Raw genomic sequence first — 20,504 nt, forward strand, 5'->3', positions numbered from 1 at the left:
GATTTTCGAAATTGTCATCATTTGAAATGGTAATGTTCCCTCCAAGTGCGCTTAAAATAATTAACAATCACCAACATCATCATTTACAGTATCTATGCAATAAGTCTGCAAGAGTATTACAATAAAATCCAGGACCATTGCGTGTAAGATCCATAGAATATGCTGTTGAGTTGACCATCACACTCTCTTTCACTCCAGAATTACCAGGTGGATGAGGGGGATTTAGCGTCCATCGTCGATGGCATTTTGCTGTGGATTTTGTTAAAAACGGAAACTCTTTTGTACGCAATGTCCGGAAATTTAAATAAGCTGTATTGAGAGAATGCTGCTGGATAGCAAAAAAAAACGTGTTCAAATAATCATGGGTCGATGATTTTTATATGGAAATTCTGTGTGAAATATTTTCAAATAGGAATCTCACACGGTTGTGGGAGAAAATTCTGTGGTTTTGCTCAGCTTTTTTTTGTCAGAAAATTCGTTCAATTTCCAATTACAATATTGAATAGATTTGTGTGGTGAACAGGAAATTATTGGTGGTGAAACTAACTTTTAGCATTGACTAATCTCTGATTTTTTTTTAGGTCATCACACATGACAAATATCAATACATCCTATTTTCTCCCCCAAGTCTATTATTTGACTAAAAACCCAATTTTTCACGCATTATTTTACGCTGATGAGAGTTTTTACTTTTCATTGCTCAATTTGCATATAGACGATGCGACTAAAATGCAATTATGTGTGACTCTATCATACTTGTAGTTACAATTATGCTCTCACTATTTGTGAATCACTCTGCGAGGTTTTACTGCTTGTTTTTCCTACAAAAAAAAAACTCCTAGTGATGGTCATCGAATGGAAAATAACTTTCGCTGGACAAAAAGTTCTCTAAGTACAACCCACTGGAGTATTATCATTTGTGTACGAAAAGGGAAATAATATTATTACACATATCTAACAAAGGTGGAAAAGCATAAAATTCTAGGGGCTGATCATTAATCTCATAAGCTGCTACATGGACTTCTAAATTTAGCTCATAGAAAACAACAAAGACTCAAACTCTGTTTTGTATGAAAAAGATTCTTGTATTCTTTATTACTAGCATTTCCTTAACATTTGAAATGATTAAATATTAGAAATATCCTATTCCTATTGTGGTCGCAAGCCTGAATTGCATATTAGTACATCTTCTGCAGACAATAAATCGAGAAGCAACTCCAAAACCTTGATTAAAATATCAAAAAATCACCACTAATGCCAATTAGATTATATGAGGATATGTTTCTATCTTTCACGTACCAACAGATCTTAATGAGGCAAAAATTAAATACAAAAAAGCTGTCTATAAATGCATCTAAAATTCTATAAAATTCATTTTTTTTATTCAAGTTATTCAATTTTTTCATTCAGTTAAACTCGATAAAAAAATTCTTTGTGAGGATTGTTGAAAATACCTCTTCTCAGAAAGGAGTTATAAAGTAAAATGCTCTCATTTTGTATGGGGGCTATCAGAATGGAGGGTGGGGGGAGGGGGTGGTATGCATGAATAAAAAGTTTAAGTAATACACTGACCCTTTACCGAATTTCGTCAAGATTGCTTTAGCCGTTATTGCGTAATCCGTTGTCAAAATAGTGATTTATCGGAAGGATAGAGGCCTTTTTACAAGGACTCCCAGCGTTTATCGCTCTGGGTTCCGGCAATTTTTTAATCTTGTATCTGTACCTACAAAATGCGTCTGCTCTCATTCCTGGATAAAGTTCAACCAACTGATATATAATTTTGACCATTCTGCCTTATAAGGAATTGTTTTTATGCTCTAGAACTTTTCCTTCATGGTTTAGAACATTGGTCCCAGAACAAAAGTTGTTACCTATACTAATGTCTATCCATTGACATAGGTCCCGTTCGTGGCGATTCCGGGACCGGATTTGACCATTCTCCTTTGGTTGTACCTCTTAGAAGAAACAAAGACCGCTCGGAACAAATTCGTTACAAATATAGAGATATTTGTAACGAATTTGTTCTGAAAGCCACCATCGAAGCGAGGAGGCCGCCAAATTTGTGGCGTTTTTCGAGCTACAATATTTATGATTTCACTTTGTGTTTTTAATTCAAGATTCCCAAAAATCCCTCCTTCCCCTCCTGCTGCCAGCAGCATATGGTTTTGTAATGCACGCGTCAGTATAAAACCCATTCCTTACCATAGTATTATACATCATACGCAAATTGACTGATTTTAGATGATTTGTTCCTGAACAACTAATACTCAAATGCTGTCTGGAAAGAATTTTTAGTAACTTTAGTTCTTCAAGTACTTGAAAAAATAGCCTGACAGAGATGGAAATACATTTTGTTGTTCTTTTAAATACGGAAAATACGGCATCCCGTCGAATTTGGTAAAATTGGCCCTTTTCTTTTCTTGGATAGTTACTCTATCTAAATCAATAGAGTTTGTAATGAATTAATGTACGGAATTTAAATTCAGTGATCGTTAAGACGTGTATTTGACAGCGGCTCCCCGCGCCCCTATAATAGATAAAAATTCTTTCTTTTCAAGAAAATCATGTATTAATCTGTTAAAAACTAATTCCAAAATATGAACATTCTATCCCAAGTATTTCTAGTATATTGAATGGGTTAAGTTGACTTTTATTTGATGTTTCTTAAGAACTTTCGCCATCGAAAGCCATCTCGAGTGAAGTATTGTCCTTAATTGTTAGACGAAACGAACAAAATCTTTTAAATTACATAAATTTGTTCCCGACAATGGGAATAAAATGTTTATATTCGGTTCCAACTTTTATTAACAAATTTATTTTATTTAAGATAACTTTATTTATTTATTATTTAAGATAACTTCAACACAATTGTCACTATATTTCGCAACAAAACCGTAAAGAAAAAATATTGGTACAAAGAAATATCTTCTCCAGATACATACTTGTTTTTAAAAAAAATTGATCCAAAGTAAATTTGTTCCAATATTTTGGTTAGTGTCGAAAAATTTTAACTGTGTAAGGGGTCATATTTTGGTAGGATTTTGGAAATCTTAAGTTTCAAGATCTTTGACGTTACGCTGTTTGTCCGTCCATCCCGCCGTTACCACGCTTAGAGGCCGAATGGTTAGTAAGGTTAGTGATACCGACTTGGGATCATTAGAGTCGACCCTGGGACCATTACCATGCCCATCATTCTCTCCCCATCGGTCCCCTACTCTACTAAAACCATATTTTTTGGGATTGCTCGAAAACGCATTGTGCTATTTTTTTTGTTTTCATTTTTGGATATGTTTTATTATCCAGGCGGATATTTCGTCCTTGTACGAAAATAGCGAAAATATCATTGAATCATTCCTAATAACTATTTTTCAAAGTTAAAGGTTTAAGTTTGAAAGGCTGTGAAGGGTGTATTTCTCCAGAGGCAGCTAAAATCCCGAACGCCAAAATCCCGAAAGGGCCTAAATCCCGAAAGCCAAAATCCCGAATGTTTAAAATCCTGAAAGGAATGAAATTATATGGAGGATAATGTGTAGAATAATTTCCCAAGACAGAGAAATTTTCCTTTGCCTCCAGCTAATGCGGGTGCAATCGTAAGAATTCGGGATTTTGGCTTTCGTGATTATGGCGTTCGGGATTTTGGCTCTCGGGATTTTGGCTTTCGGAATTTTGACTGCCACCTGTATTTCTCAACCACACAGTGTCACGTTTGAGATCATTAGAAAGGTCTTGGAATTTCTGAGACGTCTGAACCGGTTGCAATCGGTTATGGACCGGTTACTTACCGATAAGCAATTTTTGTCCGAAAGTCAACTTTATTACTCCTAAAACTATTTTGGGCGCTCTTTTGAGTGAATTGTGAATCGGTAATTGAAAATCACGAGTTCGAGCATTTTGCAAAGCATGGGACGCTTTGCCATCTCTGTTTTGTTACTATTTATGGTTTTTAGTAAAATATTTTCTTTTAAATTCTCTGGCTGTATTGCAATTGTCATTACCCACCTTCAGTGGAAAATATTCAGAATGGACTTTTTATCCTCTAAATCTAAAGACAAGTGGGGCTCCAGTGCAGTCAGTGTCCCAAAAATAATTTTTTTCTGACTATTTAAAGGACAAAATAAGTTTTATTAGTCTAAAAAATTGTTTTTAAATTTTAAAATATTAAATGTTAAAATGTTAAATGTTAAAATGTTAAATGTTTAAAATATATGTTTATTTTTGTAAAAATAAGTTTTTGTACTTGGAGCAATGCACAGCTCTTGTAGTGCAAAAATGTTTTTGGCATTTTGGCGAATGTAAGTGAGATCTAATTCTAGTCATATCGCTGACCAACATACGCAGTTTCGTAAACATGCTTACAAAGCAAAATTAATTGTGTGGATGACATTAGTGCGTTCATGACCTTACTCAAGTTGTCTTGTTTATACGTCCAGTTTCAAAAACATGTTTACAAACAGATTACTGCCTACCCTACCAAGAAAAAATTTAATAGTATTTACTAAAAGGTGCAACATTTTTTTTACTTCGGTATTTAGAGCTTTTTAGATTGAAAGAATTACAATTTTGAAACTGGATATTAGTTTGTCAAGTCGGATTGTAAGACAGACTTGCAATTAGGATATTATTCTCGCATATCTGAAGAAACATAATAAAAAAAAAATTATCGTGAAATCAAAAAGGTTCAAAAAAGTAATTTTTTCCAGTATAGTAAACTTTAGATTCCTTATTCTAAAACCGGTTAGATAATTTTACTGAATGTGGTTCGGTTACTTTTGGTTGATGAGAATAAAACACGGGTTTATAGGGTAAGTGTGCCAAATTTTGGCATAGTTGCATCCAAGCGCCAAAGTCTCAAGTTTGAAATGTAATATCTTTAAAAGAAATTGAGTTTTTTCATTCCTTCTACTTTCGAAGAGTTGCTTAAAACCTTATAGAAAGTTATTGTCTTTATTTACTTTACAATTATTCTTAATACATTTTAAAATGAATAAAAATGTAGACATAGCTTTGGTGCCTTATTCCGGTCACCTTCATTCTCATAGTATTTTGCCCTTCGGGAATTCTTCCAATATCATTTTCACGTCATCTCGTTTGTCGAAGCCACATTTATTGTTATTCTTTTGCATTGTATAATCTCTAGAGTATGTAAAAACTAAAAATTTATAGAAATTCGAGGAACAAAAAATGTGGCCGGAATTGAAAACTGGCCAGAACACTTACCCTACCTGTTTTGGATTTATTCCTTGTTACTTTTTACGACGTTTCCTCCATCGTTTATTACGATATATAGACCTGAGGAAGAGAACAAAAAATTCCCGAAACGTCGTAAAGAGTAAAAAGAAATAAATACTAACCAGGTCTAAACCCGTGTTTTATTATCATCGATAATTTTACTAATCTAAGTAGTTATATTCTATATAAATCTAGCGGATTGTTAATTTTAAAACAAAATTTTTGACTTTATAAGGTGTAAAATAGTAAAGTTTGTAAAGTCTCATTAAGATCATAGTCGATTAGTAGAAGCTTCTTTGAGGAATGGTAAATTTTGCGCTTCTATTATTCTCGTTTTATAAAGTCTTTAATTGCAATCCGTAAATGCTGTTGAGCATAAAACAAGATATGTAAGTCAAGTCATTCTAATCATTATCTTGAATTTAAAAAATATAATTATTTAACAAATTTCTAAGTGAATTTCCCAAAATTTTTCAATGCTCTACCCCTAGATAAAACTTTTCTATGTGCAAAAAGTTGTTAAAAAAGAAACAATAAGAGGAGAATGTTGTAGAGGTATGTGCCATAAACCTAACATGCGACGCGCTGTGTCTAGCTATCTATAGCTAATTTGATCCATTTGAATTTGAACCCATCTACCCTTTAATCGGAAGTACGGTCCGGTGAGTGGCGCAAGAGCATCGTACTTGATGCCAAATTATTCGACGTTGGGTATATTAATGTTTTAATTTCAAACCATGACGCCATACACTGAATCTCAGCGATGATGTTGGGAAAAGCGTGCGCCCGGGATGTGAAACTAAAATTGCAAATTCTCCACTCTTGTATCTTGTTCAATGTCGCTCAAGTTTTGGCCGGATATTCGCATGGTATACAGCATCCTTTGTCACATGGGAATACTTAATTGCGGCTGATGGAGTTCTGAAGGTCAAAAGACATCTGGTGTATATTGATTTTCTAAGCTAAAGTTAGGGGGATTAAGGAACGCAAAAGCATTTTTAATTCATTCTGAGAACAAAGCACCAAATTAGATTTAATGGCCGATAATTTTCATGATAGAAAATACATTGTAAGGGTTTTTATTGTTATTGCGACAGCCATGGATAAATCTATTGAAAATTCATCACGATCCTCGCAAATGTAACTTCCTGGAATTAATAAATTAACTGACTGGAACGCAAATTGCAAAAGTAGTGGAAAGAGTATTATTTTATTAAGAGGACTTCTAACATGATTTTTTTTACTCACCAGGAGAAATTAACTTCTTTATTCAAATTCTATCTAAAATTAAAATTTTACTTATATTCGAAATATCTTTATTAAAGCATCAGGAACACAGAAGACTCTATGTTGATATTTTTAAACCGTTTGCTCCTGGGATCTTTTTTTTGTCAGGCGTCTTTAAGAACCTATTTTTAAACCCATTCCAAATTAGAATTTCAATTTACTTCTTGAGTCTCTCAATTAGAATACTTTCAATCTCACTAAGATTTTCAATTAATTCAAAAGTCCATAGAGGGGATAGAGGGTGTCAAGGAGTACCCTAAAAGCGAAAAAACGAATTTTGCAAAAATCAAGTTATTCGATTTATATTCTGATAAGTCGATATGATGCCATAGCGATATGATTTGTTTGAAAGAAGAGACATTAGTTTCAAATATTTATTGAGATTTTTTTGAATTAAATATTAATGTTAAATGTGTAACTTGGCTACTTATTCTTGAAAACCGCGAAATTATTCTTGAAAGGCGTATTTCTTGAAAACCAAGATTTGCTGCGTAGACAGTAATACAAATGAAGTGTCTCGATGCGATTAAAAATATTAAGTTTTCTTTCGAAATAAAAGATTAAAGTTTTAGTCCAAACCTTTGGACCCTTGTTGTAGGTCTTCTTTAGCAGGTCAATTTAGGGACTTTTAATTATTTGAAAAACATCTAACGTCTAACACCACAACAGGTCGAAAGCTTTGGAGAAAATTTTGAATTTTTTATTTTGAAAGAAAAATAATATTTTTTGATGAACACGAACAGTTGAGGGAGCACAAAATTTCTGTCAGATCTCAGAAACAGAAGTTTCTTCAGAACCTGGATGTCCTAATCCCGCAACCACGGAGCAAGCAGTTCAAAAGTTCAAAATTAATGAGTAAATGAATCAATTAAATTGTTTGCCTCTAATAATCTATTCTAAAATGAAAATTTTCCAAAAAATCTGGACTAATAAAGAATTAGAGAAGTTAAGCCATATGTTTGAGCGTTATGGTACCATTCCGATGAAAAATGAACATGTTTTTTTTAGAACTTTATTTTATTTTTTCAATTTATTAAAATCAACTGCTTTTGAACATAAGCTCTTGAAGCAGACTTTACATACGCACATATACTGTACAATCATAAAGTCAGAAGGCGTTAACTTAAGCCCACCGGCGTCTTAGCGTAGGTGACCAACCTCCAGAGTGAAAACGGTCGAAAACTCCTTCACAGGTTGTATATGCATCTGAATCATTTGTAAAAAAGCTTTTTAACTGAGGCAAATTAAAAAGAGAATAGAAGCAAACTAAAACGTCTAAAAGGTTTGGATCAGGGGCATGACGTTTCCTATGCTTCCCATATGTTTCTATCATGCCGAAAAAACTTTTGAGTTTATTAGCTATTTTCTGTTATTGTAGAATGAATTAGGAAATAATACAAATACAAAATAAAAGCCAATTTAATATAGAATAGGCAACCAAAAACCCCAAATTGGCGACCTACGTAGTTTTGGAGATATCTCGTGAAATGTGTACGAAAACAGGAAAAAATGTACACTAAAACTGGTCGCACTTTTCAGAGCTAATGTTATCCACCTGGTTTGGATAAGCCGCCGTTTCTGCTCTCTGGGAAGTTCATTCAAGACAGTAACTTCCTTCACAAAGAGAGTTATGAAGAATGGGGCTCCTCGACCTACATATCGCTCCTTGGAAATTACAAGGGGTCAACTAATTTTCGGCCATTTTTCAGGAGACAGCATGAAAGATTCAACTTTGTGTAAATAAGTTTCTCAATTTAATGACTGAATAAAAACAATTTATTTCTTTTCTATTTGTATGAGCATTAATATAAACATCGAAACTTTTATATTTTTACCTTTCAAAATATGTTTTTTAATGAGTTAGCTCCTTGTCGTTCTAAATGATGTGCAAATTTTGCTGAAATTAGAATGACAAGGGATCAACTTGCTTGAGTTAGTCCCTTGTTTCACAAAAATTTGAACGATAAATTTATTTTGTGCTCCTTGACTTCAAACAAAATTATGCAAAATCAAAAAGATTAAAATTTTGAAAAACTTTTCCAATAACGAAATTTAATGACTTATTATATCATCTGAAAATTTATTAAATTGTCTTTCTAAGTGCATTAGAATCTCAAAATCGCAAAAAAGTGAGTTGACCCCTTGTAATTTCCAAGGAGCGATATGCACAACGGTCTTTACTGTTCTCAAGAATGCTTCTGTATAATCGACATTTCCTTGTATTGGTTTCTGTCACGACTAGTTTAGAACACGGCGAGGGAGGACTGTGGAAAACAGTAAATACAAGAACCAGTATCAAGAAAAGTCGATAATGCAGTAACATTTGAGAACAGTGAAGGGCTAAGAAAAATATGTACACTTTTCATTGGAATAGTATGATTAGGTCTGAAACGTGTATTATACGCGAACTAGTTTAATTAAAAAGCAGAAAAAAAACATTTTTACAGTGGCTAACTCTCTAAATTTCCTTAGTCTCATTTAAATAGTTAAAGCCAAGGCTCAAATACTTATTTTTGTTATAATTATAATTCATAGCTTTTATCGTTAACAAAATTTTTTAACTTAGCAGTGTTTTCAAGGTTTATAATGTAGTTATTGTTCATTCCTGCACTTAGTTTATTTTTAAACTGCTTACGAAGTCCCGGGGGACCTTTAGACAAGGGAGTCTATTGACTTGACTGGTGTTATTTCAATGTAAAATTAACACGTTTGTTTTTAGCACTTTACTGTTCTCAAATGCTTCTACACAGGGCTATGGCAAGTTATTTTTTTTCTATGGAGTCGTTTGAAGCCATTTCGAAATTTCGGAAAGCGCGCTGATCGCGGCAAAAACTGAAAGTTTTGATCAATGACAGGAATGACAGAGTGTCAAAGCGTGTCAAGTGTGTCAAGTGCATCAAAAAAATAAGTAGACAAAAAGAATTTTGGAAAATTTGTGCATTACTGGGTCTTCCCTGCCCTCCATCAAGAGATATGAAGTGCATAGTGACGAATTGTGGGTCCTCTGATAAGGATAACCCTGGAAAAGTCTCGTTTCACATGTGAGTAAACGTTTTTCTTATCAATGCGTTTTTGGTAGAATTTTCGATATAGAGACTAAAGGAAACTATAACATGAGGTAGATTGTAACAGGGTATGTGTTAGTTTCTAAGTGCGGCTGTGTAAAGCTGGAGGAAATGTGTGAAAATGCAAATTTCAAGAAGGCAAAATATGGGAAAATTGCCCATGAAAATTGATATCTTTGTTGTCAGAATTGTCCGTGGAAATGTCTTAGGACAATTTTACAGTGAAATTTTTGCATATTTTTCCGTATTATTTTTGTGTATATATAAGATTAATGATAATTTAAAGAAAACGTAAGAATAGTATATAATTTTATCCATAATATAGAGGAATATGGGGCAAATATGGAAAATTGAAAATTTCAAATATTTATATTTTACAAGAAAAAGAGCGACAAAGGATTTTAATTTTTGCAAAATATTTACCTAGTAGGGGGAGGCTTTGAACTTTCGCATACAAAAATGATGTTCAAGTTCAGTGATTTTTTCTGACTACCATGCAAACTGTATGGATTCTCCAACTATGCCAAAAAAATGTCTTACTTATAAGGTTTATAATCCCACCAAACAAAATTCCAGGAAATCCTTAGATTTTCCTCCAGAGGAAAATGAAAATTTAATGGCGATTTATCCGATAGATGAATCAAGTTTCTATTATCGCACACGATTCACGCCATCATTGAACACCCCATTTTCACCGTAAATTTTGCACCGGACACTAAAAGTTGCACATCATTGTTTAAAGGGAACTCTAATCTACTTGATTAAACCATTTTTATATAGAATAAAACATTTTAATATCACTTTTTTGAAACTTTTCTGAGAGATGTTTTATTGACATTAAAAACCATTTTTTTGATTGGTTCTACGAGAATTTCACTCCGGAAACGGTTAAATCTGATGAATACTTTCTTAAAAAGTCCAAATATCACCAAATTTACACGAATCAATAAGTTTTTAAAGCTAAAAATTGACTAAAACTCTGCAAGCGAGAAGACCACACAAGATTCCACGATTCCTCCACGGAGCCGGATATGCACAAAAACGTTTGAATGCGCATCATTGAAGATTTCTCTGTTCCTGCAGCTGCAGGAATCGGGATTTAGCTCAGATATTGAGCTTCAGCAGGTGAACAAGCTAAAATTTTCACAAAACAGCTTCTCACGGACAATTTCTTTTCTTTGTCATGCAAAACAACACAATAGTGAGGTTATGTCAAAGATTGTGAAAAAACCAGTTGTAAACTGTATGAGCTTATTGCAGATGTGATTCTTTCATTGCACATTCAGTTTGTGCAAGCTTGAAAAATATTTTTATATCAAAGAAATGCAAAATTGCTTAATAATTACTCAACTGCAGCCTATTTGAGTCAAATTACTTCTTGTTTATCAACTTTACGATTTTTAAGTTTTCCTTTTTAGTGGTGGATCAAATCGGTAGATTACAATAGATGTGAATATGAGGGATCGTATCTAAAATGAAGTTTCCTGGAAAATATCTGAAAGAAGCAGTCTTCTATATGCGATCGATGAATCTGAGTCAAGTTTGTGAATTTTGTTCCACCCACAAAAAGTGCCTGTTCAGCCTAAAAGATTTTTACATAAATCTGATTCCTAATAACCCTTCTACCCTTTGTGATAGTAGTTTTTCAGAAAAGTGATATTAATTCTGCACAATCGTATGAAATATTGCACAGCAAAATTACAGTTTTGGACCTGTTTTTATTTTTTGTTTCCTGAAACTAGGAAAAAAGGATTAGACTCTCAATTTTTTCAGGAAAGATGGGATTTAAGGTTAGCTATTACAATATATAGCCATATGTGAGATTCATAAAGGAATATGGGAGAAATATGAAGTGTCTGAAGGTAGCGTATGTGCGAACGATCAAAGCCTCCCCCTACGTATATTTTATGAATTTTTTTTATTTTAAGACCAAAATTTACATGTTCAAATAAAACCTCTACGAGTTTTTTTAAATAATAATTTTTATAACCATTTATAATTTAGAACCTTTTGTAAAACAATAGTATTTTATTATCTAAGAATATACATACAATAAATAAAATAAAATTCATATAATTTTTAATTTATGTTTCTGTTTATATTTATAATTTAAAATTTATTGGGAATTAGTTTGTTGTTTTTAGAAATCTGACGAAATAATATTTTTTAAGTTTGCCTGCGAATGAAGAATTGCGGAGAATATGGATCCAGCGGTTAAATATAAAAACTACTGATATCAGAGCAAATATCTTCGTCTGCGGCCTGCACTTCAAACCAGAAGATTTAGAAAGGAAGAGATACAAATCCAAATGGAGGACATTCCTCAAACCTTCAGCAATTCCAATGGTAAAAAGATTTAGTATTATAGTTTTTTTTTAAATTTATTTTACTACTTGAAGTCCATGGAGAGTGTAGTATATATAATATCTCGATTTTTCATCCCCCAAAATTTCCATCTTCCACCCTCCGGCCCCGGAGACCAATTTTCTCAACAAATCTTCGCGTTTCAGACAATTTCTGAGAAACGTCGTCACGCTGTTTCTCCCTTTGTCCATCCGGCTGTCGCCAGCTCTAGAGGCCAACGATTAGAGATAGCGACATGGAACCTTTGGGGTACCCCTCATAAGCCGACCCAATGATCGTTAACATGCCCCTCATTTTCCCCCAACACCCCCTTCCCGTCCAAAACCATGTTTTTTGGGATTGCTCAAAAACGCGTAGTTCGATTTTTTTCATTTTTGGATGTTTTAGAGATTATCCAAGCGAACTTCGTCCTTATACAAAAATACCGTTGAATCCATTGAATCATTCCTAATAACAGTTTGTCAAGGTCAAAGGTTAAAAGGCTGTAGAGAGCGTATTTATGAAGCAAATAGGGTCATGTTTAGTCTCGTTAAAAAGGTCTTGAAATTTCCTATAAAACTGAACCGGTTCCAATCGATTCAGAATCGTTAATGAACCGGTTCATATCCGATAACTAATTTTTATCTGAACATCAATTCTATTACTTTAAAAAACTATTTTGGGGGATGCTTTGAGTGATTCATGAATCAGTACAAATCGGTTGAGAAACAGTAAACAGTAAATGACGCGAAAGTACTATTGAGTCGTCTAAGTCACAAGGTCGAGCATTTCGCAAAGCCTGGAATGCTTTGCCACCCCTTTTTTATTTTACTCAATTCCTCCTAGGTACATTTTGTTAAAATTGCGCCATATAATTTATATTTTGAATTCAAGTGCAATCCTTTACAATTCAAGAGTTTCCCTTACAATTCAAGTGATAATAAGAAGAAATAAAGTGAGTCTGAGGCTATAGTGTTGTTCTTGGTGAAATAAGACGGTTGTTCGGAAAATTATTGGGCTGATAGGGCTGATATTATTGAAAACGTGCATGAAAAGATCACCAATGTGTTCAAATATTGATATAGGGGAGACTGGGGCACATGTAACCATTTTCGATAGATCCGAATTTGAGGTGATTTTCCAAGCACACAGTGAGTTTTTGGAAAATCTTTCTTAGCTCATGTTTTACCCTTGGGTATAGGCAATACATCGAGGGTAATGCGGATGCTGGAAAACTTTTGAGTTTTCCATAAAAATAAAATTTGTGTCACTGTGCATTTTTCTGTTTTCACAAAATACCTGGGGTAGAAGTAAACACTTTCTGGGGAGGATGTAAATACCCTTTTTTCCGCCCTTGAAATTAACTTTGCACCACTTTCAATTATTTTAATTACTTAAGAGATATATAAAGACTGTATATTTTTCAAAAAATCACTACACTTCTTACAAAGAATAATTAAAATAGCAAAAAACTAAAAGAATGCAAATCAAAGACATTTTTTAATGGATTTTCCTCATATTTAAACATCATGTGACTTCTTATTGAACAAAACGCCACCAAAATTTTTCGTAGTCAATAAATTAGACATTTCGCATGAAGGTCAATTTCCCGCTCTTTTACCTACTCATTTTGTGAAATTCAAATTGCCTGTTTACATCTACCCCAAATGCTGTTTTCTGACCAATTATTAATTCTTTTAAAATAATGTGAATCTCAATTTCTCTAGTAAATGCATTAATATAATCCTAAAAGATGTAGGAAAGAACTGGTATTGCTACATTTCGATTATTTTACACAGTTTTTAATTTCCAGGTGGAGATCCAAATGACCAAAATAATCGAAATATCAACATTTTCGAGAAAAAATGATTTTTATTTTTAAAGTATTAGGATTTCATTGACCAATTCATCTGTGGACATACATCCCCATGGTATCTATGAATGCTTATGGGTTTTATTCTCCGGAGTCTTAAAATTAATAAAAAAAATCATAGTGTTTACAACTACCCCTGTTTACTACTGCCCCAGTTCCCCCTAGTACTGATTTCATATTTAAAACAAGTCTTTTATAGTATATTTTGTGTTATCCTTAATTTAAATTTAATGTTCTTCGTAAAATTCTAGCAAAACTTTGAAGATATCTGCGAAGAGATGGAAACTGTTTTTGAGGAAATATCACCTGAAAGTTACCCTGAATACTCAAATCCTGTTCAGGAGATGCAGGACGACAGTCAAATGGAGTGTCTTGTCTCGCCAGGTCTTGCGCCTGAGAGTCAGGCAGGAATGCTACATTCATTGCTTGAAAGTTCTTCTTCTTGTCAAAAGAATTACGATGAATGCAGTGAAGTTGAGCAGCTCAGAAAGAAAAATGCCCTACTGTGCACCAATTTGAAGAATTTGAAAAGAAAACACAAAAATGCGTTGCAGATTCTTCGAAGAAAAACCAAAAAGATTCGAGAACTCCAGGATCTTTTGAAGTCGAAAGATAAGGAGCTATCCAACGCGATTAAAAAAAAATCCCTTGATAAGATTCCACCAGGCTTGAAAGCTCTCTTCGATAGGATAATCAGCAAAACGGAATGTGAGAATTCCTCAACAAAGAAATACACCGAAGAGCTGAAGCGTTTTGCTCTTGAAATGGATTTTTTATCTCCAAAAGCATATAGGTAAATATTGTATGATATTACTATACGTTATTTTAGGTCATTATAATAGAACAGGATGTGTGTTCTGTCAAATTGTATTTTGATTTTTTTCCGATCACGAAACTAAGGTTTATAGAATTATTGGAAAAAATTGCAAACTGATATTTTTCAAATTATATTATTATACTTTCCATAAACATTGTGTAAAAAAGCGAGATATTATATTGCTTTCTTTTTATGAAATTCAAGCAATAAAATTAACTCTAAAGTGTTATATTTTACAGATTCTTGAGAAGCGAAAGTGGTGACAATCTGCCTCATGCGAGAACAATGGGAAAATGGTTGCAAAATATTGATTGTGATCCAGGAATCACGAAAGAATCTCTTGAGCTTTTACTAGCATATACATCGAAGGAGAAAGAACAACACAGAACAGTTATTTGCCAGCTTGTATTTGACGAAGTGTACATTTTCAAACACCTTCAAAACATTGGTGAAAAGTCCTACGGTGTTTCTGTACTGGGAGAAGGACAAGCCACACAGATATTAACATTTATGTTAGTATCCGTTGATTTACAATGGAAATTGCCCGTAGCATATTTTCCATTTTATAAGATGCAGGCTCCCCAGAAAGCCGGGATTATCGAAAAAGTCATTCACAGCGTACAACAAACTGGAGTGATTATAAATGGCATTACATTTGATGGCGCCAAGATCAATTTTAAGGCAATAAGAATAATGGGCTGTGACCTCAGTAAAAGCCTCGATAATTATGCCGTAACCGAAGGCTTGGGATCAGAAATTTTTATCTATCCCGATCCGGTACATATGCTGAAATTGGTGCGCAACACCTTTTCAGAATATGATTTGTACGACAACGAGGACAGAATTATAAGCTTCCGCTTCATCAAATCACTAGTGGATCTCCAAGAATCTGAAGGGGTGAAGCTCAATAACCACCTACGAACAGAACATGTCCAGTTCAAAAACAAGATTATGAACGTAAGGTTAGCAGCACAAACTCTTAGTAATTCTGTTGCCAACGCGATCGACGTATGCAGGGAGCAGCTTAAACTTCCAGACTTCAAAGATAGTCAGGGGACGTCGAATTTTTTGCGCGTTTTTAATAATGCCTTCGACGTCTTGAACAGTAGGAGCTCAAACCATGCAGGGTAAGATAATTCTGATAGCCGTAATAACAGTAATCAAACAGAAATATAGGTAATATATAATCCATAATAATTTTAAATCAAGTGTCATATAATTTAAGTGAAATCAAGTATTAAAACATAATTTTATTTTTTTATGATTCAAAGAATTAAACGAAATGATGTATTATTATATACGTATATCTGTCCATTTATTGAGTGAGCATTAATTATATAAGTTATTAATAATAATTATAAAAATACAATTTATGTGGAAGTAAGAATACAAAAAGTTATTACATAATCTAAAATTCATTAGGCTCACCATGTTTCAAAAATAGAATAATTATAGTTAACCCTTTAAGGACGATAGGGACACCGGTGTTTCAAAAACAAAATTTTTCCTACGGCCTTTTACAGTTGTGTTTTACTCTAAGAAGTCATATAAAGTGATTTTTTCTGACCCCCAATTTTTGACCTTCTCGTCCTTAAAGGATTAAGGCGTATTTAAGTTTTTTTTAAATAAGTTTTTTTTAATTATTTATGATATTTCTAGTTATAAAAGTTCCATCAATGAACAGAACGTCAATGAAATCGACATTTTATGTGAACATACGGTTAATTATATTAACCAGCTTTTAATTGTGAGAAACAAATCCCAACAATCCAAGGAGCTTGTCGTGAGCTCTCCTAACGGCACAGGCTTTATTGGCATGCGAGCGTGCCTGACTAATTTGGTGCAAATTTATAAAAACCTTAAGATAAGAGCATCAGAAGACGACATAGAGCTCAAGACGTATGCTTTGAATCAAGACCATCTTGAGCTATTTTTTGGATGTATCAGGACTAGATTGGGTTGTAATACCAACCCAACAGTTCTACAATTCCGCTCCTCTTACAAAAAACTCCTAACATATGTGGAATTGAAGCAAAACCCTGAGGGTGGAAATTGCCTCGGAGATTTGGCGAAAATATCCGTATTGGGATTAAATACCAACGGAAATTTGAATTATCTCAATGGGGTTAAAGAGGTACTTATTTAATTGCTTATTTAAATATTGATTTGAACATTCTCCTTTACATTCTTGTATTAAAAGTTCTCGGTGTTCGGTTATAAATATATATTAAACAAAATAATAACATTATACTCATTTAGACACCTATTTTTACATTGCAAGACTTACAAAAATCCAAATACAAAAGCTCTTACGCAAGCTCTTTCACAAGGTTATATTTAACGCATTTAACCCTTTAAGGACAATTAGGACACCGGTGTCTCATAGGTTTAAGGTTTAAGGTTACATATTTAATTGATTATTGGTTTAATTTTTATTGTTAAATTTCGGTCCGTGAAAACTGCCTGGTCCTTAAAGGGTTAAGTGAAAACTTTTTTTCTTCAAAAGGAAAGTTCAAAATATATACCGATTAATTTTTAACCATTTTAAGCTGAACGCTAAGTGCCCTTTGAGTTCAAGCAATAAAAAAAATGGTTAGGAAAATTATTTTGTTGTACATTTTGGACTTTAAAACTAATAAGTTTTGGAAAAGTTAATTTGGTAATAGAAAATTTTATAATTTATACTATGAAGTTACTCCCTCTGTTCCGAAATAAGTCATACGTTTGCTAGTACATTTTATATGAAAGAATGTACGTCTTATTTCGGGACAGATGAAGTATTTAATTAGGTAATCTCTTTCGTAATGTTATGGTAATTTTTTGTAATGAAAGCTTAATTTTCTGAATTTTATTGACAGTATTATTAAATGGCCTCCCTAAGCACTAGTTTGCAGAGGGAGAAGTAAAATTATTCATCATCATCATTAAATGGCCTCTACACACTAGAGAAAATTATGTCAAGATGTGAGTTCTCTTTACAGAAGTGTAAACAATTCGCTTCAATATTTCAAATATTGATGAAAACTTCTCATACTGTATAGAGCCCATGTTTAGAAATAGCGTTTTATAAATGCACATAGGGAAAGTGTCTATAATTTCGGATAGATTGTGATTAAGAAATGTCATCACATTGATGAACCTCTCACGAAAATTGCCTGTATTTTACAGAAAAAACGTAATCTCTTTGGCAAATTTTACACTGGATCTAAAGAACCTTTCACTGTTAGCATAAATGTGCACAATCATTAATGAAATCACTTTGAAATACCGAAGAAATACTTTACCAAGAATGCAAGTAAACACAAAATTTTGCCATATATCTCATAAGGAAATGTTCACACTGAAGTTTCAATAACGCAATTATCATTTAAATTATGTTCATCATAATTGAATAAATTTCGTGTTAATATCTTCCAAAAAGAATAACTATTCAGATGGAACACATTAATTAAATATTTGTAGATAATTCCATAATTTTAGTCAATTTATTTGTAGTGTCCGAATTTACCTTCAGAGTATCCGGTATTACAGGCTGTCCCAAATTACAAGCAGTTCCCCTACTAGACGAATCAAAAAGTATTAAATAATTGAAAGAAGAAATTTTTGAAATCAAATTTGGTTTCTATCCCAATCATTCGAATATAGGATACAGTAGACTCTCTCAAATTCGGGTATTTGGGACTGAAATGTCAACCGAATTAGATAGAAATTCGGGCAACAAACTGTTTAAAATGCAACGATTTTTTGTTCATCTGCATACTCAAATCTGCAAACTCATGAAAACCTCTTAATAATGCAAAATCACATCAAAGCTAAGACAAATCATAGCAAATTTGAGCATATTTGCTTCATTTGACAATTATAATCGAACTTGAAAAATGTTAACAAACTTTTTTCGAATTCAACTGCCGCCCGAATTAAAAAGTAGCCTGATCTTAAAAGAGCCGAATTAGCGAGAGTCTACTGTAATTAAATGTAGTTCATCTTGTTCATTTCAAAATTGACTGTTATGATTAGTACTTACAAGAATATTGTCTTACAAGAATAATCAAACTCAAGAAAAATTCACCACTGAAGAAGAAGTAGAAATAGAGATAAAGGAAAATCTGAAGAAAAAGAGTGTCACGGATGAAGATTTGCTTGCGATTTCTGAAATTATGAAGAATTTCAGTACCACAACTGAACTTTCACTGGAATTACAAGCCGACGTTATTGTGACTAAAATCAAAGGAAAAGTTTTCTGTGAAGGCTGTGTGTCTGAGCTCACGCAGACAAATAATGCAAATGAAGAGCATGCCTCAGATTTGATTTTGGCATTAACAAAACACTGTGAAGCTTATATGAGGCAATGCATAGAAGGCATAGAAGTAATGGGAGAAGTTGAATTTCATAAATCAATGGAAGTTGAGGAAATGGTCAACACACTTCTGTTCACATTCAAGGATTATGCATTTGAGAACAGCCTCACGCATCTGACAGATAGCATTGACCATTACGTGAATTTGCTTTCTGTCTACATAACAACTTACGCAAAAGTAAGAATGCGTCAAAGAGAAAATAAGATCAATGAGAAGTTGAGCAATCGCAACAAATTGCACAGATTGACTCATTTTAAGAATATGTAGATTTAAAAGATGCATCCCAGAAAAAAAATACCATGGCGCTTGTAGTGATTGCACCAATCTTTCTTTAGAACATAAAATCAACCAAATAAATGAATCTAACGATTCAATTGCTTCAATCATTTGATTTATAAAAATAAGTAATGTATATTATGAGTTTGTCTCGTAAACAAAAATATTTCACTGCGTTAATATATATAATATTATTAACATATGAATTTAATGTTATTGAGTTGATCTTAAAATTAAGATTTTATTATATATTTATATTATAAAGCCATATTATAAATTTTGTAATTAGTATACTGATTTTGTTTTATTTATGAACTTTATAATAACAAAAAATATGATGCCCGTAGCACAATAACTATTATTTTGTAAAAATGTTTTTGACTTTCAATGAGAATGAATGAGATTTAGATCTAGTCATCTCGGTCACTCTCATAAAAATTTTAATAACATGTTTACAAAACAAAATTTGTTGTACGTTGGGCATTGAGAACTTGAGAAGTAAAAATAAATACTTATAAAACTGGATTAATGTTTGTTTTATATTTCACGCTCAGATTTTAAACGATAACCAGAAAATATATAACAAAACAAAATATTTTGGTTCTTGAAGAAGAGCATGGTAAGATATTTGTCACATACATATAAAAAATTCATTATATCTTTATATATTACTTTCACTATCAAAACTTCAACAAAAAATCCATAAAAATGTTAGTAAAAAATATGAACTATAATAAAACATTCATCTTTTTTTAATTTCCTATTGTTTATGAGAATTTTCAATTAAATATAAATTTAAGAATATGAATAATTTCAAAGAATCGCGTTTATTATTATTGTTCTTCAGTAGATTCATTTTTATTTAATTCTTAACCCCAAGAACAAAATATCTTTGATACGGGCGAATTATGGAGCACGAAATTAAAGAAAAATCTTAATTTTTTAAATATAAAGTGCAAAATGTGTATAAATTGCAAATAAAAATGTTGCGGAATTGTCTTGTGACAGCTTAGACAGTTCTTTGGAAGTCCTATATTTTTTCCTATGTTGTCTATTTATAAGGTTCTCTACGATGTTTTCCCCGTTTCCCCGCGATGTCACTGGAGGCAAACTGCGAGATTTCAAGGAAATTGGGGAAAAACTCTTATAATTCTATGTGAAATGTGGTGAAAACTCTGTGTTGAGATGTCCAATTTGTGTGTGAAGAGATTTACGTAGTCAAAGTGATTCAATTTGGTTGTAAAACCTCTAGAATG

The 20,504-nt window shown here is 32.7% G+C and overlaps 1 protein-coding gene across 1 annotated transcript; it reads left to right on the forward strand.

Annotated features, from left to right (window-relative positions):
* Positions 1-14,075: 14,075 nt before the first annotated feature.
* LOC129809649 (uncharacterized) lies at positions 14,076-19,239 on the forward strand. The gene is made up of 3 exons (XM_055859641.1): positions 14,076-14,590; positions 14,854-15,571; positions 18,658-19,239. Exons 1-3 carry the CDS (start codon positions 14,076-14,078, stop codon positions 19,237-19,239), a joined length of 1,815 nt encoding a protein of 604 aa, XP_055715616.1.
* Positions 19,240-20,504: the final 1,265 nt, after the last annotated feature.

The sequence above is a fragment of the Phlebotomus papatasi genome, chromosome 1 (genome assembly GCF_024763615.1).
Source record: "Phlebotomus papatasi isolate M1 chromosome 1, Ppap_2.1, whole genome shotgun sequence".
NCBI classification, from domain to species: domain Eukaryota; kingdom Metazoa; phylum Arthropoda; class Insecta; order Diptera; family Psychodidae; genus Phlebotomus; species Phlebotomus papatasi.

What these genes read in the sequence shown, in the direction of transcription:
- LOC129809649 (XM_055859641.1), top strand. Translation starts at nt 14,076, where the DNA reads ATGGAAACTGTTTTTGAGGAAATATCACCTGAAAGTTACCCTGAATAC. An exon ending in TTATCTCCAAAAGCATATAG is followed by an intron (nt 14,591 to 14,853) that starts GTAAATATTGTA and finishes TATATTTTACAG; the next exon opens with ATTCTTGAGAAGCGAAAGTG. An exon ending in TCAAAAACAAGATTATGAAC is followed by an intron (nt 15,572 to 18,657) that starts GTAAGGTTAGCA and finishes TTGTCTTACAAG; the next exon opens with AATAATCAAACTCAAGAAAA.